The sequence below is a fragment of the Idiotropiscis lumnitzeri genome, chromosome 3, assembly GCF_059441095.1.
Source record: "Idiotropiscis lumnitzeri isolate Australia: NSW breed Sydney's pygmy pipehorse chromosome 3, RoL_Ilum_1.0, whole genome shotgun sequence".
Taxonomy (NCBI): Eukaryota; Metazoa; Chordata; class Actinopteri; order Syngnathiformes; family Syngnathidae; genus Idiotropiscis; species Idiotropiscis lumnitzeri.
The window spans coordinates 34,052,860-34,070,052 of record NC_142393.1 but is presented as its reverse complement, the minus strand read 5'-3'; the positions used below and the strand labels follow the sequence as shown (position 1 = coordinate 34,070,052).

Here is a 17,193-nt window from a genome sequence, read left to right as displayed (position 1 = left end):
ACAAATTCGTGGATTGAAGTCACAAATGTGTAACGAGAATCTATAAATGTGTACATTGATTTGTATGCGCAAACACATCGTTAAATGTGTACAGAAATCCGTAACCTTGCAATCTGTAAACACTGTGCCACTTGATTGGCTGCGTTCTTACATGTGACTTTTGCCGTGCACAAGTCACAAATGCGTGTGGCGATTTCTGTAGACTTATTTGTGGCTCCGTAGCTACACATTCAGACCACAAGGGGAGACTAGTATGATACAGCTGCAGCAGGCAGATGACCCAATGGAGTCTAGTTGGCGTGCAGTTTACAAAATAAATAAATTAATAAATTTTAGAAAAGTATTTACTAAATGCAATAAAGGTAAGCATTGACAGGCGTAGAGAAGCTTCATCTATTTTTTTTTTTTTTTTTTTTGCTTCAATGATTAGTGTCATGATAGGTAATGTTTGTGTTACTACCCCTAGAGGGCAGTAGTGCCAAGGGTATTGAGTTATATGACCGGAAGTTAATGTGAAGGAATGAGGAAATTGTACTGACTATGTGAGTTCGGTGTGTAATGTACAAACAATACAGTTAATTTCACCTTATTCTTGCATATCCATCCAATTAAAAAAATATTGAATAAATGGTACTTGACCATGGGTCGATACCATTCACCTTATTTTAGTATATATTGGTGGTCCTGGCCTGATAGTAGTGATGGGTAAATGAAGCTTCAAATCTGCTTCATGAACCAGTTGTAGTATTTTTGGACTCCTATAGATGGCACTCTCTGTTCAACATTGAGCTGAAAGCAGACTGACTTGCCATTTTTTAAACCCTTTATTTAAACCAACAGTGCCATCTAGAGCACACAAAAATACAACAACTGGTTCATGAAGCAAATTTGAAGCTTCATTTTCCCATCACTACTGGATAGTATACTAGCGCCCCCCTGAGGTCTGAATGTGTAGCGACGGAGCCACCCATAAGTCTCCAGATACGCATTTGCAAATCGTCACACGCATTTGTGACCTGTGCACGCAGGACTCTAACAAAAGTCACATGTAAGAACGCAGCCAATCAAGAGGCCCAGTGTTTACAGATCACGTGCTTAGGGATCTCTCTACACATTTAACGATGTGTTTGCGCTTACAAATCAATGTACACATTTGTAGATTCTAGTTACACATTTGTGACTGAGGTTACAGATAACGATTCTTTTTACACATTTGTGGACTGAAATACGCATTTGTAAATGGTTTTGCTTCAATAACGGTCTCATATTGTTCCTTACAAATTGTGCATTACTTCAAGGGGGAAATTGCAGTTTAATGACCAGACAATAGAATATTATGAAAATGATCTAAAATTGTGTTGTATTATTTTATGAAAAATCACCCCTTTTTGCCTTTAAATTGTATTTAATTACAGTGGACCCCCCCCAAAATAGCAGCCACATATTCACCTATTTACAGATTTTTAAAAATAATTTTCCTCCATTCTATTTTTTAGGGGGGGGGGGGCAGAGACTCTCCCATTTTCATGAATAACTCTTATTGTATGTTTTTTTTGTTTTTTTTAATCGTTTCCAACAGTCACAAAGCCATAACATAGTGCATTCAAAAAGTATCTTTTCCCGATAGGATATTATCTGTTGCGGTTCGGGGAACCGAGAGTTGGGAAAAGAGGACCCAAGAGCGACTGGGGTGGTGTGAACTGGGTTTATTGAAAGAGGAGGCAGGGAAGCAACCCGATCCGAAACCGCGGCTGCGGGAGCGAGGATCGGCTGGCGGGCGTCGAGGCGGCGAGCGCTGGAAGTGGGTGGCGGGCTGGTGGAGAAGCAGCGGAAGCGGCGCGGAAGAGGCAGGTGAGCGGCGTGGCGGGGGGAGCGCAGGCGCGATGAACGCCGGTCAGGAACTCGGAGATGGGCGCGGGAAGCTCGGGTTCGGACGGGCACAGGACGGCTGGAGGGGGAACAAGAGGACACGGAAGTCAGACAGGCGCGGGAAGCAACAAGATCAGGCAAGCAGGCAGCGTGTCGGGACATGAGCCAGTACCACGTAACGTGACGGGATAATCCGGCGTCTGGCTCCTGGTCGGTCGCCGTGACCGGTCGGCCTGCCGGTCCCGTAAATGGTTGTCGACCTTGATGGCTAATACGATCAACTCTTCGAGGGTTGAGGTTTCATCGCGGACGGCCAGCTCGTCCTTGAGGGAGTCGGTCAACCCGTTGAGGAAGACCTCGCGGAGAGCGGGCTCGTTCCATCTGCTCTCGTGAGCCAGGATGCGAAACTCGACTGAAAACTCGGCTGCCGAACGGGAGCCTTGCCGGAGAGCGAGCAGCCTCCAGTATCGGCATTATAAAAGACAAAGAAAAAAACAAAGAACAACAAACAAGCATAAACGGCCTGCTCTCAAACTAACAAACTGTTAGCAACATCCATTCACACACGCACACGCCCCCCCCACACACACACACAAATAAAGCATATTCATGTGTAAAAAGATAGGCAGACAATACATGAAAATGAAATCACAATAATAATAAAACAGTAACGACCGTAGTATTAAAAGAGATGCTATTAGATGTTTAGAAATATACATAATTTACTACAGCCCAAGGAACGATGGTGGCAAAAAAGTCAACACACACTACCCAACAATATACATCGAATAAATACATGAAAATAAACAAATGAATAAATGAAATAAAATAAAGCTTATAATAAAATAAAAGAAGAGTGTTGGGGGATGAGGGGAGGGCATCCATTCGCTTTCTGGACAAATCACAAGGTTATTTTAGTATTCCTTGAAGGGTTGCCAGGTTTTAGAGAAGGCATCACCAGCTTCCATTTAAACAAAATCAGGCGTCTCGCCAGTAAAGTCGTCAAGGCCAATACACGGCGTTTAACCGCCAGCAGACCTAGCGACGAAAGAGGAGGGCACCAAAGAGAGCCGTCCATGGATCAAAGTCAAGTTGGACGTTGAGTACCACTGACAGCGTATCAAAAATCTGACGCCAAGATTGGACAAGATTATGGCACGACCAAAACATGTGGCTGTGATTAGCTGGTGACTGTTTACACCTATTACAGCTGTCGTCTATATTACCATATATCTTAGCCAGTCTTGAATTAGTAGTGTATTCTAAAAAGAACTTTGCATTGAAGCAAACCATGCCCAGTTAAAATAGAAGAGGAATGAACAAGTTTACGGATATGCTCCCATTGGTCATCAAGTTTCTTTATTCCAATCTCCTCTTCCCACATCCCCTACACAGAATCGAGCAATTGATAGTCATGTGAACCCATGCGATTATAAATGGTCGATATAGAACGCTTCTGAGTAGGGTCTAGGTTGAGCACCAAATCAACCAAGGAGTTGGGTGGCCGGCCAGGAAAATTAGAATAAGTAGTGCCTAACCTGTGAGAAATGAAAAAAAATGTGTCTGAGGTAGCTCAAATTGATCCGCAAGTTCACTGAAGTCTGCAAATTGGTTATCCACGTAGAGGTCCCTAAATCGTGCCAAACCCTTGTGTCACCATCTTTCAAAAGAGGGGTCAAAATCAGACGGTGTTAAAAGATGATTCTTTGAAATTGGAGCGAGAATTGATGGCTTAACTAAGCCGTAAGTTTTACGGAACTGAGTCCATATTTTTACAGAATTCAGGACAACCGTCCTGAGAGAAATTGTACCTTAAGAGGCAACCGGGCGGTAAGAAGAGAATGAAGCGAAAGCTCAGAGGAATTCGCCTCAATTTGGGCCCATGAAAGGCACGTTGTAGAACTCCATCCAACCAATAGACAAGTTTTCCAATATTGCATGCCCAGTAATACCTAATAAAGCTTGGCAGCTCAAGGCCACTTTGAGGTAATTGTAGAATGGTCTTTTCGATGCAGGGGGCTTAGTCAGCCACAAGAATGAAGAAATCAAGTAATCCAGCGGGGAAAAAAAGATTTTCTGATAAACACCAGAATATGTTGGAGCAGGTATAGAAACTTGGGAAGCATCACCATTTTCACAAAATAACCCTACTGGCCAGTGATAGCAGAATAGCGGACCATCGGGCCACATCCTGTTTACACTTATCCATTAGCGGGGGGAAATTCATGTTGAATAAGGTTGTCAAATTTCTGAGTTAAAAACACACCTAGGTAACGGAACCCTCGCGACGTCGTCTTAAAAGGGAAGGAATGAGACCGAGATGTAATGGCTAGGCGGTTAATCGGGAGAACTCCACTTTTACCAAAGTTCAATTTATACCCTGAATATTTGCCAAATTGATTTAGGGTTTTGATTACAGTGGGGATTGACGAAGAAGGGTTCGACAAATACAGCAACCAATCATCTGCATAGAGGGATAGCGTATGGGTAATGCCATAACTTGTTATGCCCCGACCCCTTCTTCAGTTCAAAGCCAAATGGCCAATGGTTCGACTGCCAAAGCAAAAAAAAGGGGGGTAAGGGGACAACCCTGTCTGGTACCTCAATGGAGGGCAAAGCAATCCGACCTCACACCATTTGTAATAATGTGTGCCGTCGGCCAGTCTAATCCATGCAATGAGGGCAGAACTGCAGAACTAAAGCCAAATTTACTCAAAACAGAGAATAAGTATTTCCACTCAACCCTATCAAATGCCTTCTCTGCATCCAAGAAATCACCACCTCAGGCACCTCAACACCAGGGGAGCCAATAATGTTGAAAAGACGCCTAGTGCTGGATTCCAAATTTCTGCCAGCCATAAACCCACCCAGTCTAGTCATGAGGAACCAGACCAGGCAGTGACGCTGTAATCTTGTGGCCAGAATTTTGGCCAAAATCTTCTGGAAAACATTCAGAAAACTGATGGGTCTGTAGCTACCAAATTCCAGAGGGTCCTTATCTTTTTTAAGCAAAGGGCAAATGTCAGCCTCCGAAAGGGTTCGGAGGAAGCTTGCCAATGGAGAACGCCTCATTGTAGACATTAACCAAGTGCGGCCCCAACAGATCTGCGTATAATTGATAAAACTCCACTCCATAGCCATCGGTGCCAAGTGATTTACCAGACTGCAGTTGTCCAATCGCTTCACGTACCTCCGACAACATGATCGGGGCACCCATCTTTTCGGCCATACCTATATCAACTGTTGGGTAAGAAAGGTTTTCAAGAGGGTTACAACCCTCCCAATCTCAAGGCGAGTATTCTGATTCATATAGGTTTGAGTAGAAATCCACGAAGCTACCGTTAATCAATGTAGGGTCCGAAATCAATGCTCCAGTTGTCGACCTAATCCTTGTGTTGGAATTTAGCTTTATATCAATGTTAGAATTGAATTTTAAACCAATGTAACCTCAAATTAGTAATCTGACTCCAATTCGCGACCTTACCCAACTCTCACTCATCCAACAATATGCGCGCTCGTTCTGCAATAGAAAGGTATCAGGAAGCCGGCATTTTCACACACGAGTGGATTTATTCCTAACACTCAGATTTTCTACATGGCACCTGGGTCTCGGGTCCCTCTCAATACAACTCTACACCTCTCTTGCCACCAGCGAATGTACTCTCCGAGTTGCCCAGTAATGATTCATACTATACAATACGCAAATGGAACAGAGAAAAAGGCATCCTGGCATGATTCTATTGGCTATGTGTATCCTGCAGTTAACTTTAGCTTGCTCTCATTGGTCTTTCTTCCCCCGCCGAATCCCGTGGTGGCTCCTCCTGGTTGTGATCTTTTGATGGCTGCTCCTTCATCCACTGCCCCCCGAGTCATCTCGTCTCGCTCCCTCCTTGCGGCTATCATCATCTGTCCTGAAACATTCCATTCTCGCACACCCCCCGCAACCAGTTTCGCTCCACCAGTCACACTCTCAGCATTTTACAATATCACATTTTCATACACTGGATGCACCAACATCTAATGAACAATGTTAAACTCAAACTCTTATATTCCTTTAATAGTCAAATGTATGAAATCCTTTAAGTGTAACCGAAGTTTAGACCATGCTAATGACAAGACCCTCAGGAGAGGAATGCAGGAAGATTGGATCAAGGCTGCAACAAAAGAGGTGTGAATGAGACACCTCTGAAACAATGGACTTTCATGCCAGGACAACAAAAGTCATGCTGGTGGCTCCTAGCAGTCTACCCTTTGCTCTGTTTAGATCATGACTGCCATGATTACATTATCCTTTACTTGTTATCAGCCGAGAGAGGGTCGCGGATCTAGCCTGATGAGCAAGAAGTCTATTGGCCTTGTCCCCCGTCTCAAAGTAACAGCATTTAATCCTCAGCAGCTTCACTTCCACTTTAGTAGTTGTCAAAAGATCATATTCAGCCTGAAGCTTGAGGCGTTCATTGTAAAGAGCATCCGAGGGGCTTGCGGCATGCTGCGCATCAACCTGGAGAGTGTGATCCGAAAGCCAAGATATCCTGCCCATCTTGACCTTCTTCCTCTGAGAAGCAAACTAAATAGTTTGCCACCTCAAGTATACTTTGCATGCCTCCCACAGTATTGCTCTTGAGATGTCCGGGGTGTCATTTATTTGAAACTAGATGGACATTTCTTGTCGGAAAAAGAGTTAAAAATCTGTATCATTCAAAAGAAAATGAGAAAGCTTCCCATTATTGTTTGGGATTGAATAGTTCGGGAAATTTATATCTACTCAGGTAGGGGCGTGGTCGGAAACTACAATGATATGGTATTCACATGACTTCACCCAATCCAGCAATTTATTGTCCAAAAAGAAAAAGGCTATCCTAGAGTAGGTGCGATGAACATTAGAGAAGAACGAAAAAAACCTTTGAAGGAAAAAGGAATCTCCAAGGGTCGCTCAAACCAAGTTGGTCCGCAAATGCCTTTAACGTAGTGGCGGAGTTAGATAAATTGTAGGGCCTAGAGGAGCACCTGTCCAAAACAGGATCCTGAATGAGGTTAAAATCTCCGCCTATAATTGGATAGTGTTGTTAGTGTGAGCGCGGATGGTTGTTCGTCTTTGTGTGCCCTGCAATTGGCTGGCAACCAGTTCAGGGTGTCCCAGGCCTACTGCCCGAAGATAGCTGGGATAGGCTCCAGCACCCTAGTGAGGAGAATCGGTATAGATGATGGATGGATGGATGGATGATCCATATCCGGAAAAGAGGAGAAGAGACGAGTGATAAATTGATCGTCATCCCACACGGGAGCATGAACGCTGACTAGAAGTACCGGTACATTGAAAAGCCTTCCAGAAACTGCAATGAAGTGGCCATTTTGATCAGCGACCAAATGTCGGTTCAAGTCAAGTCAAGTCAATTTTATTTGTATAGCCCTTAATCACAGACAGTCTCAAAGGGCTTTACATAGCCACAATCGACATCCCCGATCTTAACCCCCAGGAGGGCAAGGAAAAACTCACAAAACCTAATTAGGGGAAAAGTGAGAAACCTTGAGAAGGGACCACAGATGGGGGAATCCCCCTTCCAGGATGACCGGGCTGCAATGGATGCCAACTGGGCAACATTTGACACATACAATGATGCTATGCAATAATAGATGAGATAATATAAGAGTCAATTGAATGAAGTGCTGCAGGAAGATGACTTCAGTGGAGTGGGTCCTCATCCAGGGCCGTAATATCCATGGCAGCATATCCGAAGATGAGCCTTCGATCTTGTACCGGTCAGTTGGTGTAAATTCAGTACAGCCACTTCCAAGTGAATCGCCATCACCTAATTCGGGGAATTGGGAACAGAAAAGAAAGAACAGAAATAGCAAACAGGCCAACAAGTAGTTCAATGAAGTGCTGAAATATAAGGAAATCAGAAAAGGCGCTGCATGAAGACGACTTCGGCAGAGCAGGTCCCTTCCCGGTTCGTCAGTGCCGTAATCTTCAAAGCATGTCCCCATCACCTAATTCCCAAGCAGGGGAAGGAGGGGGCAGAAAAGAGAAGAAGCGGCAGTAAACAGGCCAACAAATAATTAAATTAGATGCTAAAGTATATAAATAAATTGATCAGATGTCGCGCTGCAGGAAGACGACATCACTGGAACAGGTGCATGCCCAGTTGGTCAATGCCTTAAACTTCCTAGTGGGTCACCGTCACCTAATCCCCCAGCCGGGGGAAAAGGGGGCAGAAAAGAAAACAAAAGAAAAAAAAGCGGCAGTAAACAGGCCAACAAATATTTCAGCTAAATGCACAAGAGTATAAATGCGTCTTTAATAGTGTTTTGAACATTTCTACTGAGGTGGCGCCTCTAATATCTGAGGGTAGTGCATTCCAAAGCATTGGTGCCCGAATAGAGAACGCTCGAGAACCTGCGGACTTCTTTTTGGCTCGCGGGATCACTAAAAGACCAGCATTTTGTGAGCGAAGGTTTCGGGACGGAACATATGGTACCACGAGGTCAACGAGATAAGAAGGTGCTAAGCCGTGCAATATTTTAAAAGTAAGTAGCAGAACTTTAAAATCACATCTCAAGTGGACCGGAAGCCAATGCAAATTGGCTAATATCGGGGTAATTTCTCGTCTTAGTTAAGAGTCTAGCTGCTGCATTTTGAACTAACTGCAGACTTTTAATACTCGACATGGGGAGACCCGAGAGCAAAGCGTTACAATAGTCGAGGCGAGACGTAACAAACGCATGGATTAAGATTTCCGCGTCACACGTTGATAGAATTGGGCGAATTTTAGCAATGTTACGCAGATGAAAAAACGCAGTTCGAGTAATATTTTTAATGTGCATTTGAAAAGACATAGTTGCGTCAAATATAACACCGAGATTTTTTGTTGAATCCTTTTGGATAATATTACATTTATCGATATTCAGAGTGGTGTCTTTGAAAAGGTACCGATGACGCGCTGGTCCAATGATGAGCATCTCGGTTTTATCTGAGTTAAGACGCAAAAAATTGAAAGACATCCATTGTTTAATTTCGGCAAGGCACGCCTCTAATTTATAGCAGTCGCGCGAATTCGTTATATCCAACGGCATGTATAATTGCGTATCATCAGCATAACAGTGAAATTTCAAATTATGTAGTCTTATTAATAATCGGTGCACCCCTGGCCCTCACAGAAAGTATTGAGTGGAATACGTGACTCATCCAGGGTTTCTTGAGACGGGTAACCTCAGAGTTTTTGAGGTGAGTTTCCTGGATAAAACAAATTTCACCGTTGAGTTGTTTTGAGTGTGAAAACACCTTATCCCTCTTGGTCGCCATATTGACTCCCCTAACATTCCACGACACCAATCTACAGCCCCAACCACGTCGTGAAAGAAAATTACTCACCCTTCATCGGAAGACTTGAAGCGAGAAGTTGCTTTGGGGGTTGGCGAATGGGGGGTGGGGGTGTATAATAATAATAATAATAACAAGAATACAAAAGAAAAAAAAAACTTGACGCACGCACACACATCACACCTATCCCTAAGTAGCTTCCAGTTTCTATACATCCTTAACAACCTTTCCATTACTGCTCCCACAGGCAAACATTCAGAGATCGAACCCCTCTTTCCAAATAAAAGCCCTATCCCAGAAAAAAAAGAAAAAGAAAACGATAAGGTCGGCAGCAGTTCTTCTCCAAACATCTCCACGAGAGCCTCAGAAAAAAAGGTTGTTGCTCGGGGGCCCTCCACCGACTCCGGAAGGCCAATGATTCTGATGTTGTTACGTCGACTTTGCCCCTCCAGGTCTCGAAACTCTTAGATTTAAGGCTAGCGCAGGCCTCTGTTAGCATGGAGACCGTAGCCCCCAAACTTTGATTGCGGTTGTTAGTCAAGTTGAGGCCGGACTCCAAGCTTACAATCTGTTCGCCGTAGCCCGTGACGACAGCCTGCAAAGAGTCGAGTTTAGTTTCCACAGAAGCAAAGGCCGACTTGAACTCCGCCGACATTGCCAAAGTTATGGATTTGCGATGTTCCTCCAGCAGGCCAGTGAGAGCTACCATGCTAACGTGATTAGCTGAGATGAGCGGCTCGTCTTATTTAATGTCTTTTTCTTTTGCCAGTCTGGTACCAGATGCCATGGGGAATACCAAAAAATATGACCAAAATTATTCAAGATATTTATATGAAAAAGTGTGGTTACAAAAAGTTAGGGTTTGTCATTCAGTGTGGGAGCACGCAATGCGTGCGTCTACTCCATTTGCCCTCTCCACCGGAAGTCATGTTTTTTTTTGTAGAATTTTTTTTTTGTTTCACAATAAATGGGGTGAAGTGAGGCGCTGTTCAAATTTTGCTAGCATTTTTAAAAAGGCAAACTCCGTTGAAACGAAGATGTGAAACAGGAATAATCTCCCAAACTCACTTTTATTTTTTACGTTGAGCTTTATGCAACTATTTTTAAATGTCTTTATCAGGTCTGCTGATTTGTCATGATTTCCTCCCCTTTCATACAGGCCACCGATTTTATTAAGAGAAACATCGTCTTGTCCAGTGGCTTTGTTGGAGGATTTTTCCTTGGTTTGGCCTCCTAAACGAGACTGTCTGCACGCCATTATTTACATCTCCTCTACCCTTGTGAATTAATGATGGACATCATTTTGAACATTAGAGAGTGATATGTGGTGTGAGTTTAATACTCTAGATTATGGTTGAAAATTACAGAATTGAGCACTAATGTTTGGTTTTGTGTTTTTTAGATGCTGGATTACATTTATCACTCTGGTCTTAATCCAAAAATATTTTTAGATTGCAGTTTATGTTACAATGGGTTTCTAGTGTCATATGCATGAAAAACACTGACCCTAAATTGCCAAATGTTAATATATGGTACATTATTTAGTGCATACTTGTGTGCAGGGCTGGACTAAAACAAAATAATCGCCCTTACCATTTTGGGCTAAAACTGGCCCCTCAAAATAAGCGGAAAACAACTGACTTGTGATTTATGTTTGTGTTACCTGAAGGAATGTATTTTACTGTAATCCCGATGGCTGGATTTGACAGCAGTGTTGTTTTTGGCATGCACTTTAGATTTAGTCTTCGTCATTTGGACAAAAATGCTCATTAGTTTTCGTCAGATTTAGTCATTCCTATTCGTGATAGTTTCAGTCTAGTTTTAGTCGACGAAAACTCAAACTAGGACAAACATCTGTTGTCACTGTTGTTTTTTTGTTTTTTGCCTTATTACATTCTATTGGTGTATCATGATTCATGTTTTTGTACAGTATGCTGTAGGGAATTGATCTATGTGAAATTGTGAACTGCCTCGTTTTTATTGCTGACATCTAAACTGTAACATTTTGTTGGGTTCCTTATTCATATTTAAACATGAACAAATTGCATTATGAATTTTGATGTCTGTATTAAATAATATTAAATGCTGACTGTTTGTGTACTTGTGTAAAAGCCATGAACCTCCCAACTAAAACCAGATCTTGCCATACATACTGTGTTCAAATTGATGATGTACAATGTTTTGAAATAAAACGTTTGGCTTTTATTATAGCTGTGCTAGCCATAAAACATAACAGCTGCACATGGATATACAAATAGACAGTCATGTGCAAAATGCACATTGATATTAACTCTACACTGCTTGCTTCACTTTTTGTCTGACACAATTGAATGGACATTTTCTTTCTGATGAAGGTACATTGATCCTTCTGCTACATTTAGCTGTGCCCATCACTGGGGCCACATAGTTCAGGGTACCAGCGGGCCAATAGGGGGCCATGCCCACTCACCAGATTGGTTGTGTCTCAGAAAAGTATTTTTTTAAATTAAATGTTTATTTTATTTATCATTGTAGAGAGGACTACAAAGTCCTAGTAAGTTAGCATTCTTATTTGCTCACCTCTTTTCTGTGATTTCTAAGCCATTATTGGTGGTTATCTAAGACCTAAGTCACTGTGATATTATTTTCAGTTGACAGAAGTGACAACATGGCCGCCCAACTGACATACCTAAAAACGGGTAGATTTTGCTGCTTAACACATATTCCACGAATGCAATATTACCGTATTTTCGGAACTACAAGGCGCACCTGCATATAAGCTGCAGTAACTCTCTTTTGGAAAAACAATTTTTTTTTATACAAGCCGTACTAGGCTATAAGCCGCAGTTTTATGTGTTGACAAATATTAGTTGTTCACTGCATGTACAAAACAATTTTCTACTGTGAGTTCACATAAAGGTGCATAAACAGATTGTTAAAACTGCCTGTTAAAACACAGCAACAACTTTGCTAATTAAAACAGAACAGACCCAAGAGAAAAAAAAAATTATTTAGCATATTTTCTGCACTATAGAGCGCCCCTACCGGTGAAAGAAAAATCAACAGAAAAGCTGCACGGTTGTATTAGCCACATGGTTCAGAATCTAGGAAAAAAGTAGCGGCTCATAGTCCGGAAAATACGATAAAACGTTTTGACAAGTGGGCATGCATAGAGGAAATTCTTCTCAAGAAATTTTCTGAGTTGACTTCCCCTGAAAGTGAAAGTGTCTTAAACTATGTGGTGGACTCACATTTCATGGCCTATGTTATGTCTTTCTTTAGGAAAGCCACATAAACACATCCATACTAAAGGATTTTATAAGCTTGACTACAAGTGACATGTATTCAGTTTAATGCAATAAAGATATATACTGATTGGGCTTTAATTCAATGTATGAGAAAAGGTCAGGCCAGGCTGTGTGAAATAAATGGGTGGCAGATGTTTTGTGCAGGAGGAGCCGCACGTCGGAGAACTGAGTGTGCAGACGCGAAGGGTCCCGGACTTCGATCAAGGCCACCCGGCTGTTGTTGTGTGAGATGGTCACACGGTCGACCGTGAGAGCAGAATAACAGATCCAGTGGTTCATGGGCAGTGGAGCGCACAAACAACTGCCTTGGCGCGCACCGTGGGAAGAGCCGACACGTCACCTTGCGGGCAGAAGACGTCCACTAAGAGAAAGCTAAAGTTAACTGCAGATGACACATAGCCAATAGTAGAATAGTAGGATATCTTTGCTTTGTTTGCTGAAATGTATAAATGATCCTGGGCAACTCGGGGGGGGGGGGGCGTCGTCCTCTGTTGGGTACAGGGACGCGCAGAGCTGTAATGGTAGGAACCGAGCCCCAGGCTTTGTATTAGATCTCGTGTTAGGAATAAATCCGCTCCCGTGTGAAGTTGCCGGCTTCCCGGTCATCTTTCTCTCAAAAACGAGCGCGCATAATTGTTGGATGAATGAAGGTCGTGTTTGGTTAACCATTAATGGAGTCAGATAATTAATTCAAACTATTTTGGTAAACTTTTGGTACATTTAAAGTTAGGAATTCCAACAATTTTTGGTGACCCCGACGTAATGAGAGGGAGAGGACTACAAAAGAAATCCACAGACTTCGAATAAGAGAACCACAGGGTCTGGGATCAGGGACCCTTATCCACACCAAGTGAAGACTTGTTGAACGGAAAGGAAATCCCGACTTAGACCTGTTTTCCTCTGGTGGTACCACATCTAAAAGGTAAGCAGAATACCTGTTACTACATGTCTGAATTCTGCACAATTGGGGAAAAATAAATGTAACAGAGGAAAGCGGGGATAATTGGGACATTAAATATTAAAAGTGTGGATTGTGACGGTGTAAAATCTGGGATTTACGTGATACGGTGTAAAATCTGGGATTTACGTATCGCGAAGTCGTAATAAAGTGTAAAATCTGGGATTTACTTATTACAAAAATAGACTATATGTGGTATTGATATGGTGTAAAATCTGGGATTTACGTATCGCGATTTGTGTGCAAGTGTAAGCAGTGTGATTGGTGTGATATAATTTGGAATGTTTTGTTTGATATTTGGCTGGGACGCACGGGAGTGGATTGTTCAGGAGGAGTGGAGATAGGTGAGATATGGGGCTCGGTTGCGATGAACCGTATGAAAGCGATGGTGTGAGGCAAGAAATTGATGGACATTATGTGCTGCATAAAAAGTGTTTGGGACACGCACGGGTGGATTTCGAGATGGAGAATGGGAGGAAATGTGAGAGTTTTCTTGTGTCCGGCGTTTCAGACGAGCGGGCTGAGGTTTGGTCGGAGATTAATGGTCATTATGCAAAGCTGGAATCACAGTTGATTAGTGGAATAGAAAGTAAGAAAATTAAGAAGGTGAAAGAACGGAGCCAGAAGTTGTTTCTGAAATTAAAGGAGGATGATTTGTTTCGCGGTGGTCCCGGAACATGGGACATGTCGACGTTAGCGAGGCAGTTACAGAAAAAGGAAAGCAGAATGTCGAAATATTTGAGATATGAAGGAGGATCAGAGCCAAGCTGGATGGCGACAGCGTATTAAACTTGAGAAGGAAGTGAAGGAATTGGAGAAAGATAGACGAGGCATTCACCAATTGGCAATTGTTGCCACTGCGCTGGGGGCGATTGTCAGGTTCGTCAATCAGACATAGTATATTTTTAAAGTTTATCTTACCCCTGGTGTTCCGTGCTGTCCCTTCTGGTTCAGTCGGATGGTGATCGAGCCGAGCGTCGGGATGTTCTAGCGAGGCTGGCCTCAAAATGAGGGTTTTAATACTAGTTGCTGTGCACAGTCTTCCTTCAGCCATCACTGTTCCCTCCGCTCGATCCAGTCACCATCCAGCTCGAACTCTGAAATGTCACGGGAGAATCACACCAAATGTGGTGGAGCGACCCTTACCATGACAAGTAGGAAATTCAGAGACAAAATAGACACGGACAACAAGTGGCAAGAGTCTGGCAGCCAGGAGAGATGATACCCCAGTGATCGGGTCGAATCTCTGAAGCTTACTGCACCTCCCTGGGCCTTTTATTGAAAATCACGAGTTATATCACAATACAGGTTTACACAACAGATCAAGGGTATGTTTATTCTGGTCGCAGCTGTTGTTGATCCTGCTCACGTCCGCACTTCTTTCATGTTGATTTGGAGTCGACTTGACCTGGGTGCAGGTGGCTGTTCCCAGAGTTGTTAGTTAATGTGTGAACCAAAATTAGCAACAAAACCTATACCGTGTAGTTAATGTTGTGCCGTGTGATATCAACTTCTCTTTATTACATTTGTTAATAATTGTTCTTATGTTATTTCTCTGTAGCCACTTCATAAGAATTTCTTTATTATTCTCGACATTCTTCTTTAGCATAGGTGTCGTCGTAGTTGCAGCAGACTTCAGCAAACATCTCTTATCAGGATTCAGCACGATGTTGATTGCGTCAGCTTTTCTTCTGCATTTCCACTCAAATTGCAAACACTCAAGCATAATCTACTTCACTAGATTTGCAACATGTGATATGCACTACGTATTAAAATAAAGCTGTGTCACGGCAAATGTAGAATAACCTCTTAATATTATTCTAACAGCGATAAAAGAGGAAGAGAGTGTGAATGAGGTGCAGGTGAGTTTGAGAATTGATCCGGACATTTTGGTTTGTCCGGAACCGAGATTTAAGAGGCATTTGATATACCATTGCCGCATCGACATGGAAAAAGCAAATAAAGATCAAAAGGAATCTGACGCTCTGGCGACTAGTTTGGGTAAACTACAGTTGGCAAAGTTGCATGGTGAGGCAAAACAATAAAAGGTGAAACAAAAACAGATGTATCAAACTCCAGTGGGTGCTGGACGGCGCCAAGGTCAAGGGTTCCGTGGTAGATACAGAGGGCGGGGTCGTGGCGCCCCCCCAGGCCGGGGGCGGAATGGGTTCGCTCCAGGGACTTGCTTCAACTGCGGGTCCTCTGACCACTGGGCACGTGATTGTCATGGCAACCCACCACCAGGGGTGGAGGAGCAGAACCAGCAAGCAGGGCCACCACATCAAGGGGGACCGCAGCAGCCCCGCCCGTGGCCACAGCCGAATCCAAGGGGTCAGTATTACCAAGCTGACCCGTGGTACGGCCCGGACGAATAGGGGGGCCTGGGAAGCTCGGGAAGCACTGGCAGGCAGAACCAATGCTTCAGTTGACAGTGGCGGACACTCCAGTCCAGATGTTGGTGGACACTGGAGCAACACATTCATCAATCAACATGCCACTGCCAAGTAGAGCGTTGTCAAGGTGAGTTACAACATTAGTCGGCTTCTCGGGACGTCCTCAGATTCTGCCCTTTACCCGGTCACTGGAAACGGAAATTACAAACACTGGACAGAGAAGATATTACAGGTGCGGAAGGGCGTGAAACAAGAAATTAAAAGAACAAAAAGGTTGGATTAAAATAAATTATCTAATTAATTAGTATAATTATAATTATGAATTCAAAACAAATTTCATGTTATTCAGTAACAGGAGGAGAGACATGGGTTCTCAAATTGACATTTATGGTATTGATATTACGAGAGTAAGAGAAACTGCTTCTAGGTGTCATTCTTAATTAGAATTCGTGTTGGAAACCACATCAATCGAGCACAAAGTAAAAAATTAGCAAAAAACAATAGCTCTGTTATGCAGAGTAAAAGATACATTGGATAAGAAAGCACTATATATATCGATATTTAATATAACATTATGAGTGTTCCCTATATGACCCATTGGATTGACACATGGGGAAGGCCTGCAAAATATACAGTCAGTCAATTTTTACTTTACAAAAAGGGGCCATAAAATAATTAGAAGAAAGCAATATCGTGAACCAACAAATCCACTATTTTTGCACTTAAAATGAACAGGATTTCATGAATTAACAGTAGTAGCGCTCTTCAATTTATGCTCAAATACACACCAAACGATGCAAATCATTAGTTAAGCCATTTTGAAACGCTCATACCCTCAGTCGGAATTTGATCCTTATATGCTTGACATGTTGCAGAAGGCGAACATGTTGGAAAATATGTCTATTTTTTATGTTATTATAGAGGAATTTCTCTCATGAGTTTAACCGCTCTTGTGTCCCTCTTGTGTTGTTCCAGTTTTGTTATATTATTGATTGAGCTCACTTTACTTGTGGCTTGGTGCTCGGCTCGGCTGGTTAGCACGTGGCTGCGGCCATCCAGAGTGGAGTTGTTTTAGGAATACTGTTCGGAATATTACAGTTTGAAAACTAACAAGTTTAAAACTACTTATTTTGAGACTATTGTCATTGATATGGGCCTACTAGTATTTTAGTAGTTTTCTAAATCTGGTCATGTAAAATGTTCCTGTTCTATTGGTAGATAATATTTATTTTCCTTATGATTTTTCTGAGTTATGATTTCCCCTTATGAATTCCAGACAAATAGGAGGGGAAAACACAGAGGCCCTGAGTGGCCCGCGGCCCCTATGTTTGTTTCCATACAACCCATCCCTTCACAGCCCAGTTT

At 42.7% G+C, this 17,193-nt stretch overlaps 1 protein-coding gene across 3 annotated transcripts in view; it reads left to right on the top strand.

Moving 5' to 3' along the window:
- The window catches only part of LOC148340974 (FUN14 domain-containing protein 1), a 33,740-nt gene extending 22,461 nt beyond the window's left edge, over nt 1–11,279 (top strand). For 2 of the 3 annotated variants that reach the window (XM_088289756.1, XM_088289757.1), the window contains exon 5: nt 10,350–11,279. In XM_088289756.1, the coding sequence (XP_088145882.1) occupies nt 10,350–10,427 (78 nt within the window). In that variant the 3' untranslated portion in view covers nt 10,428–11,279. The remainder of the gene's footprint in view (nt 1–10,349) is intronic. The other variant, XR_015842472.1, reaches the window with a different exon arrangement.
- Nucleotides 11,280–17,193: the final 5,914 nt, after the last annotated feature.